This window comes from Macaca nemestrina, chromosome 17, assembly GCF_043159975.1.
Source record: "Macaca nemestrina isolate mMacNem1 chromosome 17, mMacNem.hap1, whole genome shotgun sequence".
Lineage (NCBI taxonomy): Eukaryota > Metazoa > Chordata > Mammalia > Primates > Cercopithecidae > Macaca > Macaca nemestrina.
In genome coordinates, this window is record NC_092141.1 from 20,775,524 (window position 1) to 20,802,840 (window position 27,317).

Genomic DNA, 27,317 nt, shown 5'->3' on the forward strand with positions numbered 1-27,317 from the left:
TTAAAAACAACCGGGGTTGGCCAGGCGCGGTGGCTCACGCCTGTAATCCTAGCACTTTGGGAGGCCGAGGCGGGTGGATCATGAGGGTCAGGAGATGGAGACCATCCTGGCTAACACGGTAAAACCCTGTCTCTACTAAAAGTACAAAAAATTAGCCGGGCATGGTGGCACGTGCCCGTACTCCCATCTACTTGGGAGGCTGAGAAGGAGAAAGGTGTGAAACTGGAAGAGAAACTCAGCATGGTGGCTCACACCTGTCATCTCAGCGCTTTGGGAAGCTGAGGTGAGTGGATCACTTGAGCTCAGGAGTTCAAGACCAGACTAGGCAACATGGTGAACCCCCATCTCTACAAAAATTAGCCGGGTGTGGTGGTGCATGTCTATGGTCCCAGCTACTCAGGAGGCTTAGGTGGAAGGATGGCTTGACTGAAGTGAGCCAAGATTGCACCACTGCACTCCAGCCTGGGCAAGAGTGGCAGACTCTGTCTCCCAAAAACAAAAAAGTGGGGGGAAGAGTGGGGCTTAAATCCACGCAATGTCAGACACCTGGGAAGCAGCAAGGCACAGAGGAAAGAGCATGGACTGAGAGTAACTGGCACCAGCCCTCACTATGCCACCTGCCAACTGTGTACCCTTCATCAGTTACTCCACGCCTCTGGGCCTCAGTTTCCTCTGCGGTAAGATGCTGATAGCAACTGCACTAGTGCTTCCCAGGGCTGTGTGATGGTTAGGTTAGTATATAATTTAAGTGCATCCCCAGATAAACAGGGAAGTCTTGGAACATCAGTTTTATTCTATTTCATGTCTTAAGCTACTATGACTTAGACTGTGGTAGCTCTTTGAAGTCTTCCAAAGCAGATCTGTTGAAACTCAAAATAGCAGTTTAAGATTCCCAAGGCTACCTTCTGCCCTACTCAAAAAATTCACAAAATGCCAACAACGATGTTAAAGTCCCGGTGGGAGCTGTCGCAGAGCTCAGCCATCAACCCTTTGCCATTTCCTGTTCATCAGCAGTACAGCCCCAGCACATGGACATCACAGAGAAATCCTGACAGAGACAAGTTTACAGTAAGGGTGATGAGAATTTACAGTAAGGCCGAGACATTCCGTGAAAAACAGCCCACACATATAGCTGACAACAAAAACTCTACCCTGGGAAGACAGATCACCATTCCAGGGCCTACTATGTAAATCCTTCTAGATTTAGGCCTTCTTTAAGACGCCTTCACACTGCAACACTCCCACTGCCTAAAACCAACTGACATCCACAAGGCGTCAGGACCATTCGAGGGGAGAGGATATCTCTTTAACAAATGCTGCTGGGACAACTGTATATTCACATACAAATCCTTACCTCATACCGTATACAAAAATTAACTCGAATGGATCACAGACCTAAATAGTAGAACCAAAAGTATAAAACTCGTAGAAGAAAACACAGGGGCAAGTCTTCGCGACCTCGGATTTGGTAAGCAATTCTTAGATCTGACACCAAAACCACCAGCAACAAAAAGAATAAACTTGGCTGGATGGCGGCAGCTCACACCTGGAATGCCAGCACTTTGGGAGGCGGAGGCGGGAGGATCACTTGAGCCCAGAGTTCAAGATCACCTTGGAAACATGGTGAAACCCCATCTCTACACAAAATACAAAAAATTAGCCAGGCATGGGGGTGCGTACCTGTGGTCCCAGCCACTTAGGAGGCTGAGGTGGGAGGACAACTTCAGCTTGGGAGGCTGAGGCTGTAGTGACCTGTGGCTGTGCCACTGCACTCCAGCCTGGGTGACAGAGTGAGATAGTGTCTCAAAAAAAGAAAGAAAAGAAAAAAGAAACTGGACTTCATCACCATTAAAAACATCTGATCTTGTGCTTCAAAGGACACTATCAAGAAACTAAAAAGAACCTACGGAAAGGGAGAAAACATTTGCAAATCATACATCTGCGCAGAGTCCAGCATCCAGAATATACCCACGCACTGCAACACACGCACACACTGTATAACGTGCATGTGTACACACAAAGAGCAACCACCACCGAACAGTCCGATTTAAAAAACGCAATGGATGTGAACTGGTATTTCTCCAAACATACAAATGGCCCAAAAGGCACATGAAAAAATATTAAACATTATTGGTCATTAGGAAAATGAAAACAAAAGCCACAATGAGATACCATTTCACACTCACTATGAGGGGTATTAAAAAATAAATGTTGGCAAGGATGTGCACAAACTGGAAAGCTTGTCCATCACCGGTGGGAATTAAAATGGTGCAGCCACAAAAGAAAAGATGGTGCTTCACGTAAGTTAAGCAGAGTGATTTGATGACCCTGCCAGCTCACTTCTAGGTGTACATCCAAGAGAAATGAAAACATGTCCCCCTAGAATTACACATGATGTCCATAGTGGCACTATTCCTAAGAGCCAAGAAGGTGGGAACAACCCAAACGTCCATCAGCAGATGAACGGATGAAAAATGTGGTCTACATACACAATGGAGCGTGACTGAGCCATAGGAAGGAATGAAATACTAATCCATAACACAACTCGGATGAATCACAAATGCATGCTAGCAGAAAGAAGCCAGACACAAAGGGCCACATGTTATATGATTCCACACATATGAAATATCCAGGATAGGCAAACCCACAGAGACGGAAAGCAGATTCCAGTCACCAAGGGACAGGAGAGAGCGACAGGCGGTGATCTGTTAATAGCGCATTCCTCTACGGTGCAAAAAAGTTTTGAACTAGAGAGGAGGAGGACACACAACACTGTAAATGTGCTAAATGTCACCGAGTTGTAGACTTAAAAATGGTTAACTGGGCCAGGCGTGGTGGCTCAAGCCTGTAATCCCAGCACTTTGGGAGGCTGAGGCAGATGGATCACCTGAGGTCAGGAGTTCAAGACCAGCCTGGCCAACATGGTGAAACCCCATCTCTACAAAAATACAAAAATTAGCTGGGCATGTTGGTGTGCATCTATAATCCCAGCTACTCGGGTGGCTAAGGCAGGGGAATCGTTTGAACCTGGGAGGCAGAGGTTGCAGTGAGCTGAGACGGCGCCATTACACAGTGTGATACTGAGGTGTCAGCTTCCAGATGTCCATAAGAAAACAACTGGATCATAAACACATCATAGAAGACAAAGGTATATTTTGCCTTAAAATCATCTCACTTCTTTTTTATTTTTTTTGAGTCTTGCTCTATCATCCAGGTTCGAGTGCAGTGGCTTGATCACAGCTCACCCCAGCCTTGACCTCCTAGGCTCAAGTGATCCTCCCACCTCAGCCTCCTGAGTGAGTAGCTGGGACCACAGGCACACACCACCATGCCCTGCTAATTTTTAAATTTTTTTGTACAGACAGGATTTTACCATGTTGCCCAGACTGGTCTTGAGCTCCTGAGTTCAGGTAATTTGCCCACCTCAGCCTCCCAAAGTGCTGGGATTACAGGTGCAAGCCACACCGCTCCTCCCTCGTCTCACTTCTTTAAAACACAACAGAAAAAAAATTACTAGGAACAAAATCAGACACACTGTGGCCAGGCATGGTCGCTCAGGCCTGTAATCCCAGCACTTTGGGAGGCCACAGCCGAAGGATTGCTTGAGCCCAGGAGTTCAAGACTAGCCTAGGCAACACAGTGAGACCCTGCCTCTACAATTTTTTTTTTTTTTGAGACATATTCTCGCTCTGTCGCCCAGGATGGAGTACAATGGCCCGATCTCAGCTCACCGCAACCTCTGCCTCCTGGGTTCAAGCAAGTCTCCTGCCTCAGCCTCCCAAGTAGCTGGGACTACAGGCACCCGCCACTGCACCCACCTAATTTTTTTTGTTATTTTTAGTAGAGACGGGGTTTCACCATGTTGGCTGGGATGGTCTCAATCTCCTGACCTCATAATCTGCCTGCCTTGGCCTCCCAAAGTGCTGGGATTACAGGCGTGAGCCACCGCACCCGGCCAACAAAAAATTTTTAAACATAGGAAGTCACTCGGCCTCCCAAAGTGCTGGGATTCCAGGTGTGGCGGTGTGTGCCTGTGGTCCTAATGAGAGGCTGAGGTAGAAGGATCTCTTGAGCCCAGGAGGTCAAGGCCGCAGGGAGCCAGGACTGCACCACTGCACTCTAGCCTGGACTCCAGACAAAGCAAGACCCTGTCTCCAAAAAAAAAAAAAAAATTCAGACACACTTTTCGTGTCAGCCTCAGTTAAATCCGTGGGTCTTCTCCTTTACTATGAGTACTCCTTGTAGAGAGCTGTACGGGACGTGGGTGCAGTAACCTAATGGACTCACACGTTGTTTCCAATAGGTCTTTCTAGGCTAACGCTTTTAAGAGAGCATCAAATTACAGAACTTCGAGGTGGAAAGGCCTAAAAATATCTTTACCTGGAATTGCTAAGCTCACATGAACTATTAGCTAAAACAGGTCTCTGGCTTGGACCCATTGAAAACGCTATTCTGAAGGCTATCCTGCCAACTCCATCAGCATTCCAAGGAAAACACTACCGTGTAGAAGAAAAAACATTTGGCCGGGCGCGGTGGCTCAAGCCTGTAATCCCAGCACTTTGGGAGGCCGAGACGGGCGGATCACGAGGCCAGGAGATCAAGAGACGATCCCGGCTAACACGGTGAAACCCCGTCTCTACTAAAAAATACAAAAAAACTAGCCGGGCGAGGTGGCGGGCGCCTGTAGTCCCAGCTACTCGGGAGGCTGAGGCAGGAGAACGGCGTAAACCCGGGAGGCGGAGCTTGCAGTGAGCTAAGATCCGGCCACTGCACTCCAGCCTGGGTGACAGAGCAAGACTCCGTCTCAAAAAAAAAAAAAAAGAAAAAGAAAAAACATTTAATGCACAAAGTCAGAAAACAAAGCCAGCCAGGTGCGGTGACTCATGCCTGTAATCCTTGCACTTTGGGAGGCCGAGGCAGGAGGATCATGTGAGGTCAGGAGTTTTGAGACCAACCTGGCCAACAGGGTGAAACCCCGTCTCTACTAAAATTACAAAAATTAGCCAGGCGTGGTAGCAGGCATCTGTAATCTGTTACTTGGGAGGCTGAGGTAGGAGAACTGCTTGAGCCCAGGAGGCAGAGGCTGCAGTGAGCCAAGATCAAACCACTGCACTCCACCCTGGGTGACAGAGCAAGAATCCATCTCAAAAAAAAAAAAAAAAAGAAAAAGTCAAGAGCAAAACTGAGTTTTATGTAACTTCTAGAATATAGAATGAGTTTGATTTTGTAAGGCTGTGAAAGGTAAATTAATCTTGAGGCCACACACAGTGCTAAGGGAGCCTTTTCAAGAACTGTGTGACTGGAAACAATGAAACCCATTGCTGAAGGCCATTGCTGAATGTCATAAAATGCACATGCAACCCCTCGCTGGCCTCAGGGACCTCACATTGCATGGAGCTCTTTCCTTATAAATGTTTGCCTAAGGTGATTCCTAACTATGTGTTTCAAAGGGTCTGATGTTTCATTAGCAGGGACAGTGTAACTTTTCACAGGAAGTCAGCTGGACACAGCAGGCCATTCACTCAGAACCCTGTGATGCTAAGACAAACTGGGGGCGCAATTCAGCTGAGCTCGGCTTGTCCCTTTCACTTCCCTTGCCAAGTGTCACCAGTGAGGGGCACGCGTTATTTGAGATAAATGACAAAGTGGACTTTTGGAAGAGTGGAACTGCAAATTAAAAATTGAACAGTAGCAATTTAGGGGCCACAACTATCCACCCATCCCAGAAGCTCGCCTCACCCAGGTTGTGCCGCTTTGACTTCGCATGCTCGTGAATATGCTTCTTTGTGAAACAGCCGAAGAAGACGCAGTAGAGGCAGGAATGCAGCCTGTTGAGGTGGACGCCACAGACATGGCAGATGCAGGACTTGGCCTGAAATTCAGAGAAGAGGAAGGGTGAGCACTGTGTGATAGGACAGGGGTGCTCTGAGGAAACAGTCAAGCAAAGCATTCCCCCAAGACAGCTACTGGAGGAAGGGACAAGGGAACTGAATTCCATCTCCAAGGCTTATCACTCTAGAGGATCAGTTTAATCCTTTCAATTCTCCCAAACGGGACTTCACTGAGTTGAAAACTAGCTCCCCATAAGAAAACTCAGCCCACAACCACAACTGCCAAAACCCTGTAAGCTACGGGGATGTTCACACACCTCCTCCTCCTGATCCTGACGGGCACCCCAAGCCCAGCTCCCATCCCCACTGCAGGCCAGCAACTCACACCTAGTCACCCTTAACCCAGACGTCATTTCAGGTTTGCGAATCCAGGTTCCAGGACCACAGCAAATTTAGAAGCAATAAGAAAAAGGGAGGGAGACATGAATCAAAGCAAAGTACAGAAGAAAGAAAAAGGAGCAGGGCACTATCAAGAAACAGACCTCAGAAACCTGAAATGTTAATCACGGCAATGATGAGCACAGTACTAACCAATCCTTACACCCCCAACCACCCAGGAGCGCCACTGACTCACAATACTAACCGGATGTGTGAAAAGGGACAGCCACCACTGCCAATATTTGCATGATTCGAGCACAGAAATGAGTAAGAAGACTTATTTATACTGAGTTTTAAAAGAATCCCTAAGTCCAGATTGATAAAACATATACACCTACTATGTACCCCTCAGATTTTTTAAAAAAGAAATACTATACAAACACAAAGTCTTCTTCACAGAATTCCATCTAATAAATATCGTAGAAAGACAAAAATACAAGATCTTCATTTTATATTTATCATAGTAATAACCGATTCAGGCAAGAATCATCAGTGGATGCTAGAACCACTGGGTAAAAAATACTGTGTTGGCTGGGCGCGGTGGCTCAAGCCTGTAATCCCAGCACTTTGGAAGGCCGAGACGGGCGGATCACGAGGTCAGATCGAGACCATCCTGGCTAACACGGTGAAACCCCATCTCTACTAAAAAAAAAATAATAATAAACTAGCCAGGCATGGTGGCGGGTGCCTGTAGTCCCAGCTACTTGGGAGGCTGAGGCAGGAGAATGGCATAAACCCGGGAGGCGGAGCTTGCAGTGAGCTGAGATCCGGACACTGCACTCCAGCCTGGGCGACAGAGCGAGACTCTGTCTCAAAAAAAAAAAAAAAAAAAAAAAATTTGTGTCATTCACAACTGTCAAAATAGTAGAAATGGCCCATATATTCATCAACAGATGAGTGGATGAACAAACTGTAGCATATACACAATGGAATATTAATTACTACACCACAGAAAGGAGTAAAGTACTGACACACACTACAGTGCAGACTAGCCTTGAAAACATCATGCTAAGTGAAGGAAGCCAGAAACAAAGGATCACATATCCTATGAGTCTGTTTATATGAAATACTCAGGATAGGTAAATCCACCAACACAACTCAGATGGGACGTTGCCGGGGCTGGGAACAGGTAGAACAAGGAACAAATTAAAATGTTTTCAATTTTGATAGAGGTAGGGCAGTGACTGCACAGTAGTGTGAATCACAAAATGTTGCTGAACAATTCCTCTGAAAAGGTTAATTGTATTATGTGAATGTCACCTGGATAGAAAAATACATTAAGTTACATATACAACTGTCCCTCAGTATCTAGGAATTGATTCCAGGATCCCCTCAGGTACCAAAATCCATGGATATTCAAGTCCCTGATATAAAATGTACTTGCAAAGAACCTATGCATATCCTCCCATAAACTTTCAATCATCTCTAGATTACTTACAATACCTAATACAAAGTAGATGCTATGCTAGCAGTTACAGTGTATTGTTTCAGGAACAATGAGATAAGAAAAAGTCTGTACATGTTCATTACTGATGCACCTATCCCTTTCTTCCCCCAAATATCTTTGATTTGTGATTGAACCCACAGAGATGGAATTCAGACCGCTTGTGTATGTATGTATGTATGTACGTATGTATGTACGTACGTATGCATGTACACGTGTACTTGTGTATTAAGGCAATAGATACCTACAGTTTCAGAGTATCACTCCAGACTACTTCAGTCAATTAAACAGGAAAAGATTACCTCTACAATAGAGAACTCTGGCCAACGCCACCCTAACCAAACTTATCCCTGCCGCGGAGCACGCAGGTGCAGAGGACAACGTGGCAGCGCCTGTGGGGTGCTCAGACCAACATGATCCATCTGGAATCTGCTCCTGAGAAGTAGGGAGGCGTGTCCAAATTGAAAGACTTCTGCAAAATGACTGACCTGAGCTCTTTCAAAAATATTCATGTAATGAAAGAAAAACAGGCTAGGAATTTCTAGATGACCCAAATCTAAAGACATATGAAAACAAATGCAATCCATGATCTTGGATTGAATCCGATATGCAAATTTTTAAAGGCATAAAGGATATTGGAACAATTCAGGCATTTAAAGTTGGACAATATATGTTAGATAATACTATTTGAAAAGTTAAACTCTGAGTGTGATAACTGTATTGTGCTTATGTAGGAGACTATCCCAGTTCTTAGGAGGTAAACTATCATGATGTCTACAATCAGCCCTCAGGTGATTCAGAAAAAGATACGGAAATAAAACCAGTTAGCAAGAAGCTAACAACTAATGAATCCATATAAATGTATACAATATTCATTTTAGCATTCTTGCTAATGGTTGTAGGTTTCTTATTTTCAAAAACTATTAAACTGAACATATGTACCCTACAGCCTAACCATTCAACTCATGGGTTTATATACAACCAAAGACACGTACAAGGACTTTTGTGGCATTATTACTTGCAACACTCCAACACTGAAAATAAACAAAAATGTTCATTACTAGTAAAAAGAATAAACTACAGTACAGTTAATTCAGTAGACAGCAATGAAAAGGAACCTATGATATACTCAACAGCGTGGATGAATCTCAGAAATGTAACACTCAACAAAACAGCTAAACACAATAAGCTCCTGCTGTGCTACACACTCCATTATATTCTATCTCTACTACACAACCTAGGATGCTCTTCTGCACGGGTTTACCAATCACCAGGGAAGACACAATTTACAGGCCTTATGGAGCCAACATAGCTAAGAGACAGCTTCTCTCACATTATTCAAGCAGCCAACCAACAAGACAATTGGCGCTAAATACAATAAACAGCTGTCTCTGACATACCGATAAAACCTTAATGTCTGGTATAGTCACGCACCACATAGCAATGTTTCAGTGAATGACAGGTTGCAGGTACAGTTGTGGTCCTGGAAGATTCTAGTATCATATTTTTACTGTAACCTTCTCTATGTTTAGCTATAGATACACAAATGCTTACAATCGTGTTTCAATTGCCTACAGTGTTCAGTACAGTACATGCTGTACAGGTTTGCAGCCTAGGAGCAACAGGCTCCATCACACAGCCTGGGTGTGCAGCAGGCTGTACCATCTAGCTTTGTGTTAAGTCACTCTATGACGTTCACACAAAGACAAAATTGCCTAACAATGCATTTCTCAGAATGTATTTAAACAATGCCAAAACTGTATTATTATTTTTCCCCAATCTACACTGTGGAACAGCACTTCCATTGATAATACTGTATCAGATTTAAATGTAATAGAGGCAGACGCATGAGTGAGGTAGCACGCGTCTTCCGGTGTCTGGAGGAGGCCAAGAATAGCCTCTGAAGCGGCTACCCTGCAAACACTTTATTTCGGACTACTAGTCTCAGAATTTGAGATGAAATTTCTGTGGTGCTTAGTTACTTGGTTTGTGGTGGTTTGTTACAGCAGGCCCGGGTCACTCACGTGGGATTCACATTCATTTTTATTCTATCTCCCTTCACAGCACTGTAAAGTATAAAACACAGTCAGGCGCGTTGGCTCACACCAGGAATACAGCATTTTGGGAGGCCGAGGTGGGCGGACAGCTTGAGGCCAGGAGTTCAAAACCAGCCTGGGCCAAATGGTGAAACCTCATCTCTACAAAAAATGCAAAAATTAGCTGGGCGTGGTGGCGCACACCTGTAGTCCCACCTACTCAGGATGGTTTGAGCCCGGGAGGTCAAGGCTGCAGTGAGCCAAGATCACACCACTGCCCTTTAGCCTGAGCAACAGAACCAGATCCTGTCTCAAAAAAAAAGAAAAGTTGAAAATGCATTCCCCGGCCGGGCGTGGTGGTTCACGCCTGTAATCCCAGCACTTTGGGAGGCCAAAGCAGGTAGATCATGAGGTCAGGAGATCGAGACCATCCTGGCTAACACGGTGAAACCCCATATCTACTAAAAATACACAAAAAAATTAGCCAGGCATGGTACTGGGTACCTGTGGTCCCAGCTACTTGGGAGGCTGAGGCAGGAGAATGGCGTGTACCAGGGAGGCGGAGCTTGCTGTGAGACTAGATCGCGCCACTGCACTCCAACCTGGGTGACTGACCCAGACTCCATCTCAAAAAAAAAAAAAAATTCATTCCCCAGGCAACCGTGCGGCTCATGTTCCAAACATATCTTAGGACACATTTGCAGACAGTGGGGCTGGTGAGTAAGCCAAGGAGAGAAGCCCAGTGGGGGCACCCACATGCTAAAATGGACCCCGGAGGGGTGGCTCTGTTTAAGCAGCCCAGTACACCACTTCCTGGTGTGGTGGCTCCTGCAGAGGCAGGATTCCCCAGGCTGGCGGGTTTTCCTAGAAACTCAACCTAGAATCTACTACTCCCATAGCCCTTGCAATGATTTCTGAATTAAATCCCTTTCTCCTATAAATTAATTCAACTAGATTCAGTAGACTGCAAGTAAATCCCGAAACATCACGAGGATTTGTATATGACAGGAATTAGGAGAAGAATCAGCAATTTAATTGTTGCTCATCTTACGCAGTGCAGAAACACCTGCCAAATTCATTAATTCGGTCCCAATATTAAGAATATTCCTCTGAATATCCTATTCTCTTACCTCCTTACTCATACTACCTCCCACCCCAACCAAGAAGGATGGGGAGGAGCAAGAGGTTCGGAGGCCTTGTAGTCAACCAGATGTGGGCTTACCCTATGGGATGACTCAACAGTACATTGAACTGAGTCCAGTTTTTAAAAGTGTGCAAACATGACACACCACCTTAAGAGGTAGTACACTTTTCACACACTACCCATGACTTCCTACTGGTCTAAAACCTGAGCATCTTAGGAAGGTAAGTTTAATTCTTGTGCTTTCTCCTCAGCGACTTTTTCAAGGACTCAAATACCAACATAAGTGAAGGGACAAGTATAAAATCAAAAAAAAATTTTTTTTTGAGATGGGGTCTTGCTCTGTCACCAGGCTGGAGTGCAGTGACACAATCTCAGCTCACTGTAAGCTCCGCCTCCTGGGTTCAAGTGATTTCCCTGCCTCAGCCTCCCGAGTATCTGGGACTACAGGCGCGTGCCACCATGGCCGGCTAATTTTTTTGTATTTTAGTAGAGACAGGGTTTCACCATGTTGGCCAGGATGGTCTTGAACTACTGACCTCAGGTGATCTGCCCGCCTCGGGCTCCCAAAGTGTTGGGATTACAGGCGTGAGCCAGCACGCCTGGCCTAAATATTCTATCTTTTATCGGAAAAAAATATGGCACTAAAAAGCTAAAGACTTCACCAAAATTAGATAATCTTCTCAAATTAAGTTCTCCAACCTCAGAAACCTCAGCGTACAGACTCAGGCCCCTCAATCTCAGAGCCAAAATCAATCTAAGGGTACAGCGACTACAGACCTTTCAATCTATAAAAGGGGTAATTTCATTCAGCAAGGGCAAGACCTCAGACTGACCTCATTTAAGGCTGGGACCCAGCAGTTACTGGTGATGTCCTTGGACAGGTCAGGAGACTTACTTGCCAGGCCTACCTAAAAAGTGTATCCCAAGTACCAAAACCAGAATGAAATTATGTATGAAATATAAAATATTGCAGCAGTCCTCCCTTACCTACAGTTTCACTTGCTGTGGTTTCAGTTACCCACAGTCAACCTCAGTCTGAAAATAGTAACATGGAAATGCCAGAAATAAACAATTCAGAAGCTTAAAACTGCCTGCCGCTCTGAGAAGCAGGATGAAACTGAGTGACATCCCGCTCTGTCCCATGACCATCCCTTTGTCCAGCTTCTCCATGCCGTCTAAGCCACCTGCCCGCTAGTCACTTGGTAGCTATCTTGCCGATCACATCAACTGTTGCCGTCGTTTGTGTTCAAGCCACTTTTATTTAGCTTAATATGGCCCCAAAGCTTGAGAGTACTGATGCTGCAATTTGGATATGCCAAGAAAAGTTGTAAAGAGCTTCTTTTACATGAAAAGGTGAAAATTCTTAATAAGGAAAGAAAACAGTATTAAATGATGAGTTTGCTAAGATCTACAGTAAGAACAAATCTATCCATGAAATTATGAAGGAAAAAAGTTTGCACATAATACATAAGGGATTCAGTATTATCTGTGGTTTCAGGCATCTATCGGGGATCTTGGAATGTATCCCTCAAGGATGGGGGTGAGTACTGGATTATCATAAATGGGAAATGAGGAAGTCCAAGAGATGCTGGGAGCTGCCGAGGGACACACACTTGGGCAGAAGCAAGCCGGGGCAAAATCCTCCTGGTACTGACCAGCTTAGGCTAGCCTTCCTTTAAATTGAGTTCACCTCAGCCGGGGCGCAGTGGCTCACGCCTGTAATCCCAGCACTTTGGGAGGCCGAGATGGGTGGATCATGAGGTCAGGAGATTGAGACCATCCTGGTTAACACAGTGAAACCCTGTCTCTACTAGGCAGGAGAATGGCGTGAACCCGGGAGGCGGAGCTTGCAGTGAGCCAAGATCACGCCACTGCACCCCAGTCTGGGCGACAGAGCAAGATTCCATCTCACAAAAAAAAAAAAAAAGGAATGAACTTTCAATCCACTCAATGGATATTGCTAGACGAAAGAAGCCAGTATGAAAAGGTTGCAGACTGTATGAACCCAATGATATAACATTCTGGAAAGGAAAAAACCTCCGAGACGGAGAAGAGATCAGTGGTTGTGGAGAGTCAGTAGGTGAAGCACGGGGATTTCTTCGGGTAGTGCAGCTATTCTGTACAGTGCTGTAGTTGTGGATGCCTCTGTCAAAATCCACTGAGCTTGAAAGCACAAAGAGCAAACCTTAATGTAAATGATTTTTTAAATCATTGATGAGGCCCTACGGAATGCAGGCTGAGGCAGAAGAAACAGATTGTATTACACACATAGGACACAACTCCGCCAAGAGGGGTGGGGAGGGAAGCACCTACATAACGTGGAAATGAGGGGAGAGTGTACAACTAAAAGCAAAAGGAACTGTAACTGAGCACAGTACTTCAAGGGGTCGTTTCGCAAGGGAGTACAGGACAACAATTCTGAAACCTCTATTCAGGTATACCAAAGCAGAAGAGGTAAGTAAACAGATTGTGGTCAGTGGGAGCCAGGATTTTCTCTGCTGGACAGAAAAGTTACAGATAAGCTGGAGGGGAAGGCTAGAATAATCCCTATAGATATGGATGAGAGCTGGAGATACCAACATGAACTCATGTAGAGCTTCATGTGGATGCTGATGGATATATATCAAAATAATTACAGACCTGTATATACACGCATTTGTATATACACACCTGTTTCCCAGCTCTGTCCCTTGAGGGGGCCAAGAAGCCAGGATATCCCAGTAGTAATGAGCACACCAGTGCCCAGATCTTGGTTTCTAATTCCATTCTCCCAAAAAAGGAACTAGGGATCCTTGGAAAATGCTGGAGTCTAAGGCTGGGGCAGAAAACACATAAGATGATCCCAGAACATAGTGTCCTTCCAGGAAGTAAGGAAGTGCTCAAAAACAACAAACAAAAGATCATGTGGCTATGTGAAAGGGACACCGGAGCCAGCTGAAAGAGCTCCCAGTGGATACAGCCAGATGATGGGAGCAACAAAACAAACCACACAGCACTGGATGATAACCCAAGGCATACATTCAATATCCACAAGTCCATGTTGATATACACAAGTGAGTAAACACACGAGTGAGGATGAGCAAATCTTCCACACAGAAATGTTCCAAATAATTTAAATAGCTACTCCACCCTCAAGGAGGAGGAACAGAACTCCCCATCCCAGTAGAGTACCTATGCAGAGTAACTCTCTTCCAAAATAAACAGTACATAAAGGAGGGAAACAGTCACTCTGCAGTGGAGAAACCTGGCAAACATGACCTTGGACATTCAGTCAGGCCCAGCAACCCAATACATCTTGACAGCATCATCCTTAATATACGGGAATGAGAAGAGCACTTCACCTCTGTGGTCTTCCTTCCCAAAACCCATAACCACAGCTGAATCACGAGAAAAACATCAGAAAACCAAAACTGAGGGACATTCTACAAACTACATGACCGGGACTCCTCAAAACTCTCAAGGTCACCAAAAAAGACAGCCCGAGAAACTGTCACTGCCTAGAAGAGCCCAAGGGGACATGAAGACTCAAAGTAATGTGGGATTCTGAGACAGAATAAGGCCATCAGATGAAAACCAATGAGTTCCAAATAAAGTACGCAGTGTAGTGAATGAACTAAATACACAAACACAAATGAGGAGAAGTAAAAGCGGGGGATTTTATCAAAGATAGACTGTACCAATGTCAACATCCTGGTGGTAATCGCACTCCATTTCTGCAAGAAGTCACCCTTAGGGGAATGGGGAAAGATACACAGGATTACTCTATTGTCTTACACCAGTATGTCAATCTATAATGAACTCAAAATTAAAACCTTAAACAGAAAAATGTTTACATTTTAGATCTTTTACTTAGACCCCACTTAGTATGAACGGTGTAATGTTTTGTTGTGATGATTTGAAAGAGCCAGTTCACTATAAAGTAAAAAGTACACTCCTCAAATAAACGAAGTTTAAAAGTCTACTTTTAAAATAGCACATATCATCCCAGCACTGTAGGAGGCCAAGGTGAACCTCCTAAGGCCAGGAGTTCAAGACCAGCCTGGGCAACATAGGGAGACCCAGTCTTTATTTTTTTAAATAAATAAATAAATAATAAAATACAATAGCACGTCTCAGGAAAATGAGCTAAACTATTAAAAACAAGTAATGAGAGCTGTCTACAATGTGCTCACCACCATCCCAGCACCTGGCTGAGCCAGTAAAGACTAACTGAGGCATTGTTGGATGGCTGGGAGGGATGGCTCATGCCTGTAATCCCAGCACTTTGGGAGGCCAAGGCAAGAGGATCACTTAGCTCAGAAGTTCAAGACCAGCCTGGGCAACATGGCAAAACTCATTACTACCAAAAATACAAAAATTAGCCAGGTGCAGTGGTGCATGCCTGTAGTCCCAGCTACTTGGGAGGCTGAGGCAGGAGGATCACTGGAGCCCAGGAAGTCGAGGCTGCATTGAGCCATGATCATACCACTACACTCTAGCCTGAAAGACAGACCGTGTCTCAAAAAAGAGTAAATACATAAAAAATAAAAAAATAAAAAAATGTGTTTTGAGAACACAGTGCTATAAAATTTTAGATTCAAAGAGAGAAATGATCTTAAGTATATTACCTGTTCTCTGGCCAGGCATGGTGGCTCATGCCTGTAATCCCAGCACTTTGGGAGGCCGAGACAGGCGGATCACGAAGAGATCATCCTCGCTAACACAGTGAAACCCCGTCTCTACTAAAAATACAAAAAATTAGCCGGGCGTATTGACGGGCACCTGTGGTCCCAGCTCCTCAGGAGGCTGAGGCAGGAGAATGGCGTAAATCCGGGAGGAGGAGCTTGCAGAGAGCCGAGATTGCGCCACTGCACTCCAGCCTGGGCGACAGAGCCAGACTCCGTCTCAAAAAACAACAACAACAACAACAAAACTTACCTGTTCTCCAAAGTGTCTATATTCAAAATATAACGTAGAATGTTATATCATAATCACTTTCTGCCAGTTCCTATCTTTACAGACAAACCCTGAAATGGTAAGAATTTTGTTATATTTAACACACACCAAAAACACAAAGGAGAGGCCACTGTGGTCGTGCCAGTCCTAAATCATGGAAATATATATATATCTTTTTTTTTTTGGAGACAGAGTCTTGCTCTGTCGCCCAGGTTGGAGTGTAGTGGCGTGGTATCAGCTCATTGCAACCTCTGCCTCCCGGGTTCAAGCGATTCTCCTGCCTCAGCCTCGCGAGTAGCTAAGATTACAGGCGCGTGCCACCATGCCCAGCTAATTTTTTATATTTTTAGTAGACACAGGGTTTCACCTTGTTAGCCGGGATGGTCTCGATCGCCTGACCTTGTGATTCGCCTGCCTCGGCCTCCCAAAGTGCTGGGATTACAGGCATGAGCCACCACACCCAGCAGAAATATTTTTATAGTCAGCAATACAAGAGTTTTACTGCAACTCTGGCCAGGTGCAGTGGCTCATGCCTGTAACCCCAGCACTTTGGGAGGCCAAGATGGACAGATCACCTGAGGTCGGGAGTTTGAGACCAGCTTGACCAACATGGAGAAACCCCGTCTCTACTAAAAATACAAAATTAGCTGGGCGTGGTGGCGTATGCCTGTAATCCCAGCTACTTGGGAGGCTGAGGCAGGATAATCACTTGAACCCAGGAGGCAGAGGCTGCGGGGAGCCAAGATCGCACCATTGCACTACAGCCTGGGAAAAAACAGCAAAACTCCGTCTCAAAAAAAAAGAGTTTTACTCCAATTCAAGCTTCTTTTGGACAGAAACTTATCAAGCCTGGTCATGTGTTTGTCATGTTCTGCCTATTAAAAGAAAAATCAAGCCGGGCGCGGTGGCTCACACCTGTAATCCCAGCACTTTGGGAGGCCGAGACGGGCGGATCACGAGGTCAGGAGATCGAGACCATCCTGGCTAACACGGTGAAACCCTGTCTCTACTAAAAAATACAAAAAAAAACTAGCCGGGCAAGGTGGCGGGCGCCTGTAGTCCCAGCTACTCGGGAGGCTGAGGCAGGAGAATGGCGTAAACCCGGGAGGCGGAGCTTGCAGTGAGCTGAGATCCGGCCACTGCACTCCAGCCTGGGTGACAGAGCGAGACTCCGTCTCAAAAAAAAAAAAAAAAAACAAAAAAATCAAAGTTTGGGTACAAATTCCATAACCCACCTGTCCTTAGATAACAAAACTCGTAATTCCTATTCATTCAGGGATTCATTTCTGTAGTTAAACTGTACCTGAGATGTCAATCTCAAAATGTACCTTTGTTTGTTTACAAAGATTATAATTCAAGTTGAAGTTTGTTTTGAGATAGGTTTTGTTGCCTAGGCTGGAGTACAGTGGCACAATCATCAGCTTAAAGTACTTTTACAGTCAAGTTCACATCATTAAAACCAAAAATATGGCTGGGCTCAGTGGCTCTGGCCTGTAATCCCAACACCTTGGGAGACAGGAGGATGGCTTGAGTCCAGGAGTTCAAGACCAGCCTGTGCAATATAGTGAGACACTGTCTCTACAAAAAGTAAAAAAAACATTAGCCGGGCATGGTAACACACGCCTGTAGTCCCAGCTACTCAGGAGAGGCTGGAGTCCAGTAGCCTGAGGCTGCAGTGATCACTGATCAGACCACTGCACTCCAGCCTGGGTCACAGAGCAAGGCTCTGCCTCTACAAAAAAATGATTTTTAATAAAATAAAATTTAAAAAACAAAACTGTCCTAAGCTTACAGATCTGATGGGAATCCTATGCAGGTTGTCCAACTGTTAACCACCAGGTTTGTTAAACTATTTCTCAAACCAACTCTTGCCTAACTGGGCCACTAGAGAGTGCTAGAAACGCAGTACACCGCACATGAAGTGATACAGGTAAGTCAGTCCCGAGTCAGTTAAAAGCATGGAGGGCTTAAGGGGCTCCTTGCTGGCACACTGTCAACTAGCACTGCAGCAGCCCCCACCTGAATTTTGAAAACTTTTTTTCACTATCCGTCTACAGCTCAACTTCTTTTTTTTTTTTTTTTTTTTTTTTTTTGAGACTGAGTCTGGCTCTGTCGCCCGGGCTGGAGTGCAGTGGCCGGATCTCAGCTCACTGCAAGCTCCGCCCCCCGGGTTTACGCCATTCTCCTGCCTCAGCCTCCCGAGTAGCTGGGACTACAGGCGCCCGCCGCCTCGCCCGGCTAGTTTTTTGTATTTTTTAGTAGAGACGGGGTTTCACCGTGTTCGCCAGGATGGTCTCGATCTCCTGACCTAGTGATCCGCCCGTCTCGGCCTCCCAAAGTGCTGGGATTACAGGCTTGAGCCACCGCGCCCGGCCTACAGCTCAACTTCTAACTGGTAAATAACATACATGTGGCTCAACAGTTTTGAAACTAAGCAACTGACATCTGAAAAGATTAATCAGAGCCATAAGTAACGCAAAAAAAAAAAAAAAAAGTAATTCTTTCCATTAGGAAATTAGGCAAAGTTAGTTAATAATGGTTTAAACTTGACTCCTTCAGCTTTGTTAAAAATACCAGAGGGGGGGAAGAAAGGGAGAGAGAGGGATGGAAGGGAAAAAGAAAAGGAGGAGGGAGAGGAAGAGTGGGGGCATTCCCCACTTCATCCAAAGTACAAACGAATCTTGGGCACGTCACGTCCCAATCCAGACACCAGAAGGCCGGCTTCAACCAGGTCATCTTTTTTTTTTTTCCAGACAGGGTCTTGTTCTGTCACCCAAGCTGGAGTGCAGTGGCCCGATCACCACTCACTGTAACCTCCGCCTCCCGCGTTCAAGTGATTCTCCTGCCTCACCCTCTCGAGTAGCTGGGATTACAGGCGCCCGTCACCACACCCAGCTAATTTTTGTATTTCTAGTAGAGACAAGGTTTCGCCATGTTGGCCAGGCTGGTCTCGAACTCCTGACCTCGTGATCTGCCTGCCTCAGCCTCCCCAAGTGCTGGGATTACAGGTGTGAGGCCACCGCACCATGCCAGGCCATCTTTTCTTCAAAACACACAATTCTACTAGCAAGACTCTAACTCCGATCCTAACAGAAACGTTTTATCTCTGATTTTAGTTCATCTAGACATAGTGCTTCCCGATATCTTTACAGATAAAAAAATTTTTGAGTCCGGGCGCGGTGGTTTACGCCTGTAATCCCAATACTTTGGGAGGCCGAGGCGGGTGGATCACCTGAGGTCAGGAGTTCGAGACCAGCCTGGCCAACATGGTGAAACCCCGTCTCTAGTAAAAATACCAAAATTAGCCGGGCATGGTGGCAGGAGGCTGTAATCCCAGCTACTCTGGAGGCTGAGGCAGGAGAATCGCTTCAACCCCGGAGGCGGAGGTTGCAGTGAGCTGAGATCGCGCCACTGCACTCCAGCCTGGGGAACAAGAGCGAGACTTCGTCTCAAAAAAAAAAATTTTTTTTTTGAGTTGCTGCTTAATATACCCTAAAATCTCAGCAGGCCTGTTGGTATTCCCATAAAAAAAAATGCCACTCAAGGTAGAAACTGCCCTCACAACTCCCAATCTCGGACTGTAATCTACAAAAGCGCGTGAAACTGTAAAAATAAAGTTCACTCACATAGAAGAATCATGTTACGTTCTGATTTCCAAATCCTTAGCAGGCCTAACTGCTGGACGCCAAGACCGGGCTCCCGAAGGGGACTCGTCCCTGGCTAAGGCTTCCCACAACACACAGCGCGCTTCCAAGTCCACGTCTCGGCCGCAACGCAAACCCGGGCGGCGGCTCCGCACCCACAGGCTCGCTCCAGCCCCAGCACCCGCCGCTCTCCACCTCCAGTTCCCCGCGGGCCCCAAGGCAGCCGCAAAGCTGCCGTCCAGCGTCCCCCAACCCGCCCCCTGCCCCAGCTCGCGTCCAAGGTCGCTCCCGGCGGCGGGTGATCGCTGCAGACCAACGCCCAGACCCCGACGGCATCCCCCACCCTTTACTCATTTTTTTTGAAATATTTCTTTCTCTGCACCCCCATCCAGCCCCGAACCCTCTGGAACCAGGAGAGTTCCCCGCAGGGACCTCTCGCACGAACGACCGGGACCGCCCACTGAAGTCCCAGGCTCCCCAGGCAGCCGGGCAGGAGAACACCGCCCCCCGCCCGGAAGCACTCGCCCCTCCCGGGCCCAGAAGGATAAGGGAGGGGGAAGGCGGAGAGAGAGGTGGGGGAGGGGAGAGAGGAGGGGGAGGGAAAAGAATGGAGGGGGAGGGTAAGGAAGGACGGAGGAAGGGGACAGAGGCGAAGGATGCGAGGAGGATGAGGAGGTGGGGGAAGGGAGGGAGTTGAAAGGGGAAAGGGGGGGACGAAAAGGAGGGGGAAGGGGTAAAGAGGAGAGAGAGCAGAAAGAGAGGGGAAGAGGAGGAAGGACAGGGAAAGGCAAGGGGGAAAGGGAAGGGGGAAGGAAAAGGGCCCCTCCCCCGGCCGGCCTCAGGAGAGGCAGGAGGCCGCGAGCCCGCCCCGGGGTGGGCTGCCGGGCGCACCTTGCGCTTGCGGGCCTCAGCCGTGCCGCTCCACACGAAGCACTGGTAGATGGCCCGCAGGTTCTGCTTCCAGTTGTCCACTTTGAAGCTGCCCAAGTGCGAGCAGCCCGGCGGCGCTACAGCCAGCTCGGCGTCCATGGCCTCGCCCTCGGGCTCTGGCCGGGACACCATGGGGGGCAAGGCCCGGCCGCGCGCGGGGGGCGGCGGCGAGGGGGGCGAGGACGACGCCAGCGCGGCGTAGGGGCTGCTCGGCGGCGGGCCTGGCCGGCCAAGGCACGGGCGCCGAGAACAAAGCGCGGAGGCCAGACAAAGATGGGGCTGCGCGATCGCTGAGGGGAGGCTGCGGGGCAGGCACCGCCCCCGAGCTGCGGCTGCTGCTGGCCGCCCGCGCTGCGCTCTCCCGGTTCGCGGAGGGCGTCGCGGGGCGGGGCGCCGCGGCCGCGGACGGAGATTACGTCACCCCCTGGCCGGCACCGCACTGCGCAGTCTCTGGCCCGCGCCAGGCCCTTCCCCCCTCTCGCGCGCCCGTAGGCTGTGGGTAGACCGGAGCCCAAGGAAGCGTGGTGGGGCGAGGGGAAGCTAATGAGAGCCCGCCCCTTCCCTTCCTCTACTGGTCGCCGGCCACCCCCCCTAGCATCTTCGGCCATTTTCATAGGCTCTCAGTACAGTCCGTCTGGCGACTAGACGTTCCCTGTCTCTTCCATCGGACTAGGGAGGCGGGGGCGTGCTGCGGTTGGGCGGCGCGAGGCGTCCGTCTTAGCACTGAACCGGTTTGCGCCGGCCTGAGCTCTGCCGCAAAGAGGCGGGGCGACGAGCTGGAGCCCTGCAGGTCGGGCCTCCATCCAGGGCCTGCACTTTCCCACCCAACAGCATCCCCTGTTCGGGCGCTGTCTGCAGGGCCCCCGGTTGCCGTAACCTGGGTCGGGCCCTGCAGTGCCGTGGCTCGGGGCTGGAACTGCCAACTTCCTGCTCCGCGCCGCTCCCTGCCTCAAGCTGCGGCACCTCCTGTAGGTAGCCCGCGGATAGCGAGGGCCAACCCGGCGCCATCCAGTTGAAAGAAGATGCACGCCACACGCCTGACACTTCTCATTTGCTGGTGGCTACGTTTTTCTAATGAAAAGAAAGTTAAATATAGTAAAATATCTTAACCCAATAGGGTCAAAATATTTCAACATGTACGCAGTATTGCAGAAATCGTTAGTGGAGTATTTTACAGTTTTTGCAATCTTCGAAATCTGGTATTTACACAACAGCACATCCAATTCCTACTAGCTGCTACCGCCATGGGCTGCACAGGTCTAATCGGTATACAAATAACTGACCCAAGGCAAACTGAAAAGACCTTTAAAGACGAATGCAAACAATGTTCTGGGAGAGCCAGGGCGCCAAGAATCTGGGGGAACTTGGATGAGGTGTGAGGCGTGGTGCTGCTCCCTGGTACTCCTCCCACTGCTAACTGCTTTGCTCATTCATCCACAGATTGCAAGAAACAGCAATTGCCGTCCAGAGCCATCACAAGTTAAAAAATAAAGATTGTGATCTCACAACACAAAGCTACAGGGTTTAATGGGCTGACGACTGGAATAAAGTTTTTGTGGCCAAGATAAATTGCCTAGCACAGGTTTTTGCCTCATGGCCTTTGTGCTTGTAGTACCCTCTGCCTAAAACGTTTTCCCCACCCCCTAATCCCCCCCCGCCCCGCATCCTTATATTCCATGGCTGATCGCTCACCTCCTTCCAGCTTTATCACACACCTCCTTTTCCGTGAGGACTTCCACTGCCACCCTAATGAAAATTGCAAGCCCCTCAAAATTCTCCATTCCCTTACCCTGCTTTGTTTTTCTCCAAAGAATTTATCACTATCTGGCGTAATGAATATTTACTTTTTTTTTTATTGTTTCTTCCCTTAATAGCATGAAAAATTCCAAGAAGGTAATGATTTTTTTCTTTTTTTTTGAGACAGAGTCTCGCTCTGTTGCCCAAGGCTGGAGTACAGTGGTGCAATCTCAGCTCACTGAAACCTCTGCCTCCCAGATTCAAGCGATTCTCCTGCCTCAGCTTCCCCAGTAGCTGGCATTACAGGTGCCTGCCACCACACCCGGCTAATTTTTGCATTTTTAGTAGAGAGGGGCTTTCACCATGTTGGTCTGGAACTTTCACTAGAGACGGGATTTTTCCAGGCTGGTCTTGAACTTCTGACCTCAGCTTCCCAAAGTGCTGAGATTACAGGCGTGAGCCACGGCGCCCGGCCTCCAAGAGGGTAATGATATTTTTATGTTTTATTTACTACTACAGCCGCAGGTTCCCAGAACTGTATTGGCTACGTGCAGGTACTCAAAATTACCTGGTGAAGCCCTGTAGTAGTCTCATTGAAAAGTGAGAATAGATTCAGAGACAGGAAGCCCCAGAATCTATGCATAAGCTACATCCAGGGGTCCGCTTGACCACCAAACCACTCCTATGGGGTAAATTCCAAGCAGCCAAACCAGAACAAAAAGAAGTGAGCAGAGATGTAAGCTACTAGTCAAAAAACCACTAAAATACTAGTAATTGCCTGCTGAAACAAAAATATTAACTGTCTTTGGAGGTATATAACAAAATTCATATTTTCAACAACATAACAGTAGTAATGTCCAGGATATGATCCAAAATTATTATTATTATTATTTTGAGATGGTGTTTCGCTCCTGTTGCCTAGTCTGGAGCGCAGTGGCGCGATCTTGGCTCACTGCAACCTCCACCTCCGAGGTTCAAGTAATTCTCCTGCCCCAGCCTCCCGAGTAGCTGGGACTACAGGCATGCTCCACCACATCTGGCCAATTTTGTATTTTTTAGTAGAGACGGGGTTTCTCCATGTTGGTCAGGCTGGTATCGAACTCCCAACCTCAGGTGATCCACCCACCTCAGCCTCCCAAAGTGCTGGTTACAGGCATGAGCCGCTGCGCCCAGCCCAAAATTATTTGACATATGAAGAAACAGGAAAATGTGCCCTTTTCTAAGAAATAAAACAGCAGGCCGGGCGCGGTGGCTCAAGCCTGTAATCCCAGCACTTTGGGAGGCCGAGATGGGCGGATCACGAGGTCAGGAGATTGAGACCATCCTGGCTAACACGGTGAAACCCCGTCTCTACTAAGAAATACAAAAAATAGCCGGGCGAGGTGGCAGCGCCTGTAGTCCCAGCTACTCGGGAGGCTGAGGCCAGAGAATGGCATGAACCCGGGAGGCGGAGCTTGCAGTGAGCTGAGATCCGGCCACTGCACTCCAGCCTGGGCTACAGAGCGAGACTCCGTCTCAAAAAAAAAAAAAAAAAAGAAATAAAACAGCAAAAATGACCAACCATAAGGTTTGTCAGATATTGAAATTAGTATATGAGGAATTCAAAGCAGCTATGGTAACTGTGCACAATGAGGTAAAGGAAAGTATGTCTGAAATGAATGAAAAGATGGAAAATAGCAATGAAGGCCAGGTGCAGTAGTTCACACCTGTAATCCCAGCACTTGGGGAGGCTGAGACAGCAGGATAGCTTGAGGCCAGGAGTTCAAGACCAGCCTAGGCAACAGAGTGAGACTCTGTCTCTACAAAAAACAAATTCCAACCTGGATAACATCATGAAACTCTGTCTCTACAAAAAAAAAAAAAAAAAAAAAAAAATTGAGCTGCATGTGGTGGCACACACCTGTAATCCCGGCTACTTGGGTAGCTGAGGTGGGAGGATCACTGGAGCCCAGGAGTTGGAGGCTGCAGTGAGCCATGATTACACCACTGCGTTCCAGCCTGGGCAACAGAGCCAGACCCTGTCTCAAAAAAAAAAAAAAAAAAAAAGAATATAGCAGTGAAATGAAAACTGAAAACTATACAAAAGAACCAAATAGAAATCCTGGAACTGAAATATCAATATCTGCAATAAAAAAGTCACCAAATGTGCTTAAAGGCAGAATGGAAATGACATAAGAACAAAGCAAAAAAAATAGTTGGTAAGAAAAAAAGAACACAGTCTCAGAAACTGTAGGGCAATATCAAAGGCCAAGCATATGTGTAATTCAAGTCCTGGAGGGAAAGGTGGAAGAATGAGAGAGAAAAAAATATCTGAAGGGATACTGGCAGACATTTTCCCAAGTTTGCTGAAAGATGCAAATTTACAGATTCAAAAATGCCATTGAATTCCAAGTAGGATCAATGAGAAGAAAATGCATATAAGCCCATTATAGTTTAACTGCTGAAGACAAATAGTAAAGAGCAAATTTTGACAGAAGCCACAGGAAAATAAGAGATTATTTAAAGGGAACAATGGCTTTTTTCTTATCAAGAAAATAAGAGGGCTGGGCACAGTGATTCAAGCCTGCAATCCCAGCACTTTAGGAGCCTGAGGCGGGTGGATTGCCTGAGGTCAGGAATTCAAGACCAGCCTGGTCAACATGGTGAAACCCTGTCTCTACTAAAAAATACAAAAAAAAATTAGCCAGGCATGGTGGCATGTGCCTGTAATCCCAGCTACTTGGGAGGCTAAGGCAGGAGATAGCTTGAACCCACGAGGCGGAGGTTGCAGTGAGCCGAGATCACGCCACTGCATTCCATCCAGCCTGGGTGACAGAGCGAGACTGCATCTCAAAAAAAAAAAAAAAAAAAGAGGAAGAGTTGCACCAAAATCTCAGAAATCACCACTAAAGAACTTGTTCAACTTATTCATGTAACCAAACACCACCTGTTCCCCAAAAATCTATTGAAATGAAAGAAAATAAGAGAATAGTGGGTGCCACATGGCAGTGGAACAGTATTTTGAAAGTGTTGAAAGACAAAAATTGTCAACACCTATTTCTATATGTAATGAAAATATCCATCAGTGATAAAGATAAATAAATTTCACATAAAATAAATTTAAGAGAATTTTTCTCCAGCAAATCTGTACTACAAGAAATGAGGGCTGGGTGCAGTGGCTCATACCTGTAATCCCAGCATTTTGGGAGGCCGAAGTGGGCAGATGACTTGAACTCCGGAGTTTGAGACCAGCCTAAGCAACATAGCAAAAACCCTACCCAACAAAAAATACAAAAATTAGCTGGGCATGGTGTCTTGTACCTGTCATCCCAACTGCTCAAGAGGCTGAGATGGAAGAATCACTTGAACCTGGGAGATGGAGGTTGCAATGAGCCGAGATCACGCCACTGCATTCCAGCCTGGATGACAGAGCGAGACTCCGTCTCAGAGAAAAAAAAAAAAAAAAAAGAGAAGGAAGTTCTATGGGCCAAAGGGGAAAAGTACCAGATGGAGACTTAGATATTCAAGGCATAAAATGAAGAGCATCAGAATACATATGATTATTTAAAGCAAAAATCATAACATTGTTTCCAAGGATTTATAATATATGCATAGATACAATGCATATGATAGCTATTACACAAGGGACAGGAAGTAAATGGACTTATAAGGTTCTAAGATTTTCATATTTTATGTGAAGAGCTACAATATTAAATTTAAATAGATTATGAAAAGACAAAGGTTGATGTTATAATCCCTACAACAGCCACTTTTAGGTGTAACTGAAAATTTTTTTTTTTTTGAGACAGGATTTCACTCTGTTACCTAGGCTGGAGTGCAGTGGCAGGATCTTGGCTCACTATAACCTCTGTCTCCCAGGCTCAAGTGATCCTCCCACCTCAGCCTCCTGAGTAGGTGGGACTACAGCCACGTGCCACCACCCCAGCTAATTTTTTTGTATTTTTCGTGGAGACAGGATCTCTCCATGTTGCTCAGGCTGGTCTCAAACTCCTGAACTTAGATGATCCACCCACTTTGGCCTCCCAAAGTGCTGGGGTTACAGGCGTGAGCCACCATGCCCGACCAGAAAATAGAATTATAACAATATTCAAATAACCCAAAATAAGGCAGGAAAGGAAGAAAAAGAGGAACGAAATCACAGAGAACAAACAAAAATCGAGTAATGAAATAGCAGATGTAACTACAAACGTTATCAGTAATTCCACTAGATGTACTAGACTAAATGTCTTGCACTTCCAGCTGCAATGGAGTGTCAGGACAGATTTTACTTCCTGCTTTAAACAACAACAATGAAAACCCAGACAAACTATAAGAAACATTGGTTTCCAAACACTGGAAAACAGGAAGTGCAGAACGGTGATTCCAGCCCTGCAGCTCTCCAGCTGCTGCCTGGACAGAGCTTACAGGCTACAGTATGAGGCCAGGCAGCCCAGTGCAGGACACCTGAGATTCCCCAGCTTTGACGCCAAGAGTCCTGGTCCTGGGAACTCCTCAGTCCTGGTTAAACTGGGAAGATTGGCCACTTTCCCAGACAGAGACCAACACGTTCCATCAGTTGAGAATGTAGGGAGGTAACAGTGGCTGGGATTCACGGGACAGATGACCAAAGAGAGCTGGACAGAGGCAGCATTTCAGAAATCTGCCACTGATCCCCTCAAGGCTTTTTGCTTACAGGCCGTTGTAGGTTGACCTGTCGTGGAGGCTACAAGTTAAGTTTTTACTGAAATTACACGAGGCAGGGGAAATAACTGTCAGAAAAAAAGCAGATGGAACAATTCCTGGAGCTCACAGGGCTGGAAACAGTTCACATTCCCAACAGCCAGAGTGGAGACACCTGGTAATACATAGGTCATCGGGAAGGGAGCTCAGGAGAGTATTGCCTTAGTAGTGGGGGCAAAGTAGCCCTAGAATAAGGCTAATCTACCTGGTCATTTCTTATAAAGCATAAAAGCTTAAAAGGAACAAACTGCTTCCAGTAACTTACCTGTGATCCAGAACAAAGCCTCTGAAACGATTAAGGAATACAGAACCAAAATTTTTTTTTTTTTTTTTTTTTTTTTTTGAGACGGAGTCTCGCTGTGTCTCCCAGGCTGAAGTGCAGTGGCGTGATCTCGGCTCACTGCAAGCTCCGCCTCCCGGGTTCACGCCATTCTCCCGCCTCAGCCTCCCAAGTAGCTG

General features: G+C 46.7%; 1 protein-coding gene across 2 annotated transcripts in view; it reads right to left on the bottom strand.

The window, feature by feature from the left end:
• Nucleotides 1-20,709, bottom strand: part of LOC105493317 (ubiquitin specific peptidase 22) — a 44,449-nt gene extending 23,740 nt beyond the window's left edge. The window contains exons 1-2 of one of the 2 annotated variants that reach the window (XM_011760880.2): nt 20,364-20,709; nt 5,740-5,872 (exon numbers count right to left, since the gene is read on the bottom strand). In XM_011760880.2, the coding sequence (XP_011759182.1) occupies nt 5,740-5,872; nt 20,364-20,534 (304 nt within the window). In that variant the 5' untranslated portion in view covers nt 20,535-20,709. Of the gene's footprint in view, nt 1-5,739; nt 5,873-14,570; nt 14,598-20,363 lie in introns of those variants that run through there. The other variant, XM_024796416.2, reaches the window with a different exon arrangement.
• Nucleotides 20,710-27,317: the final 6,608 nt, after the last annotated feature.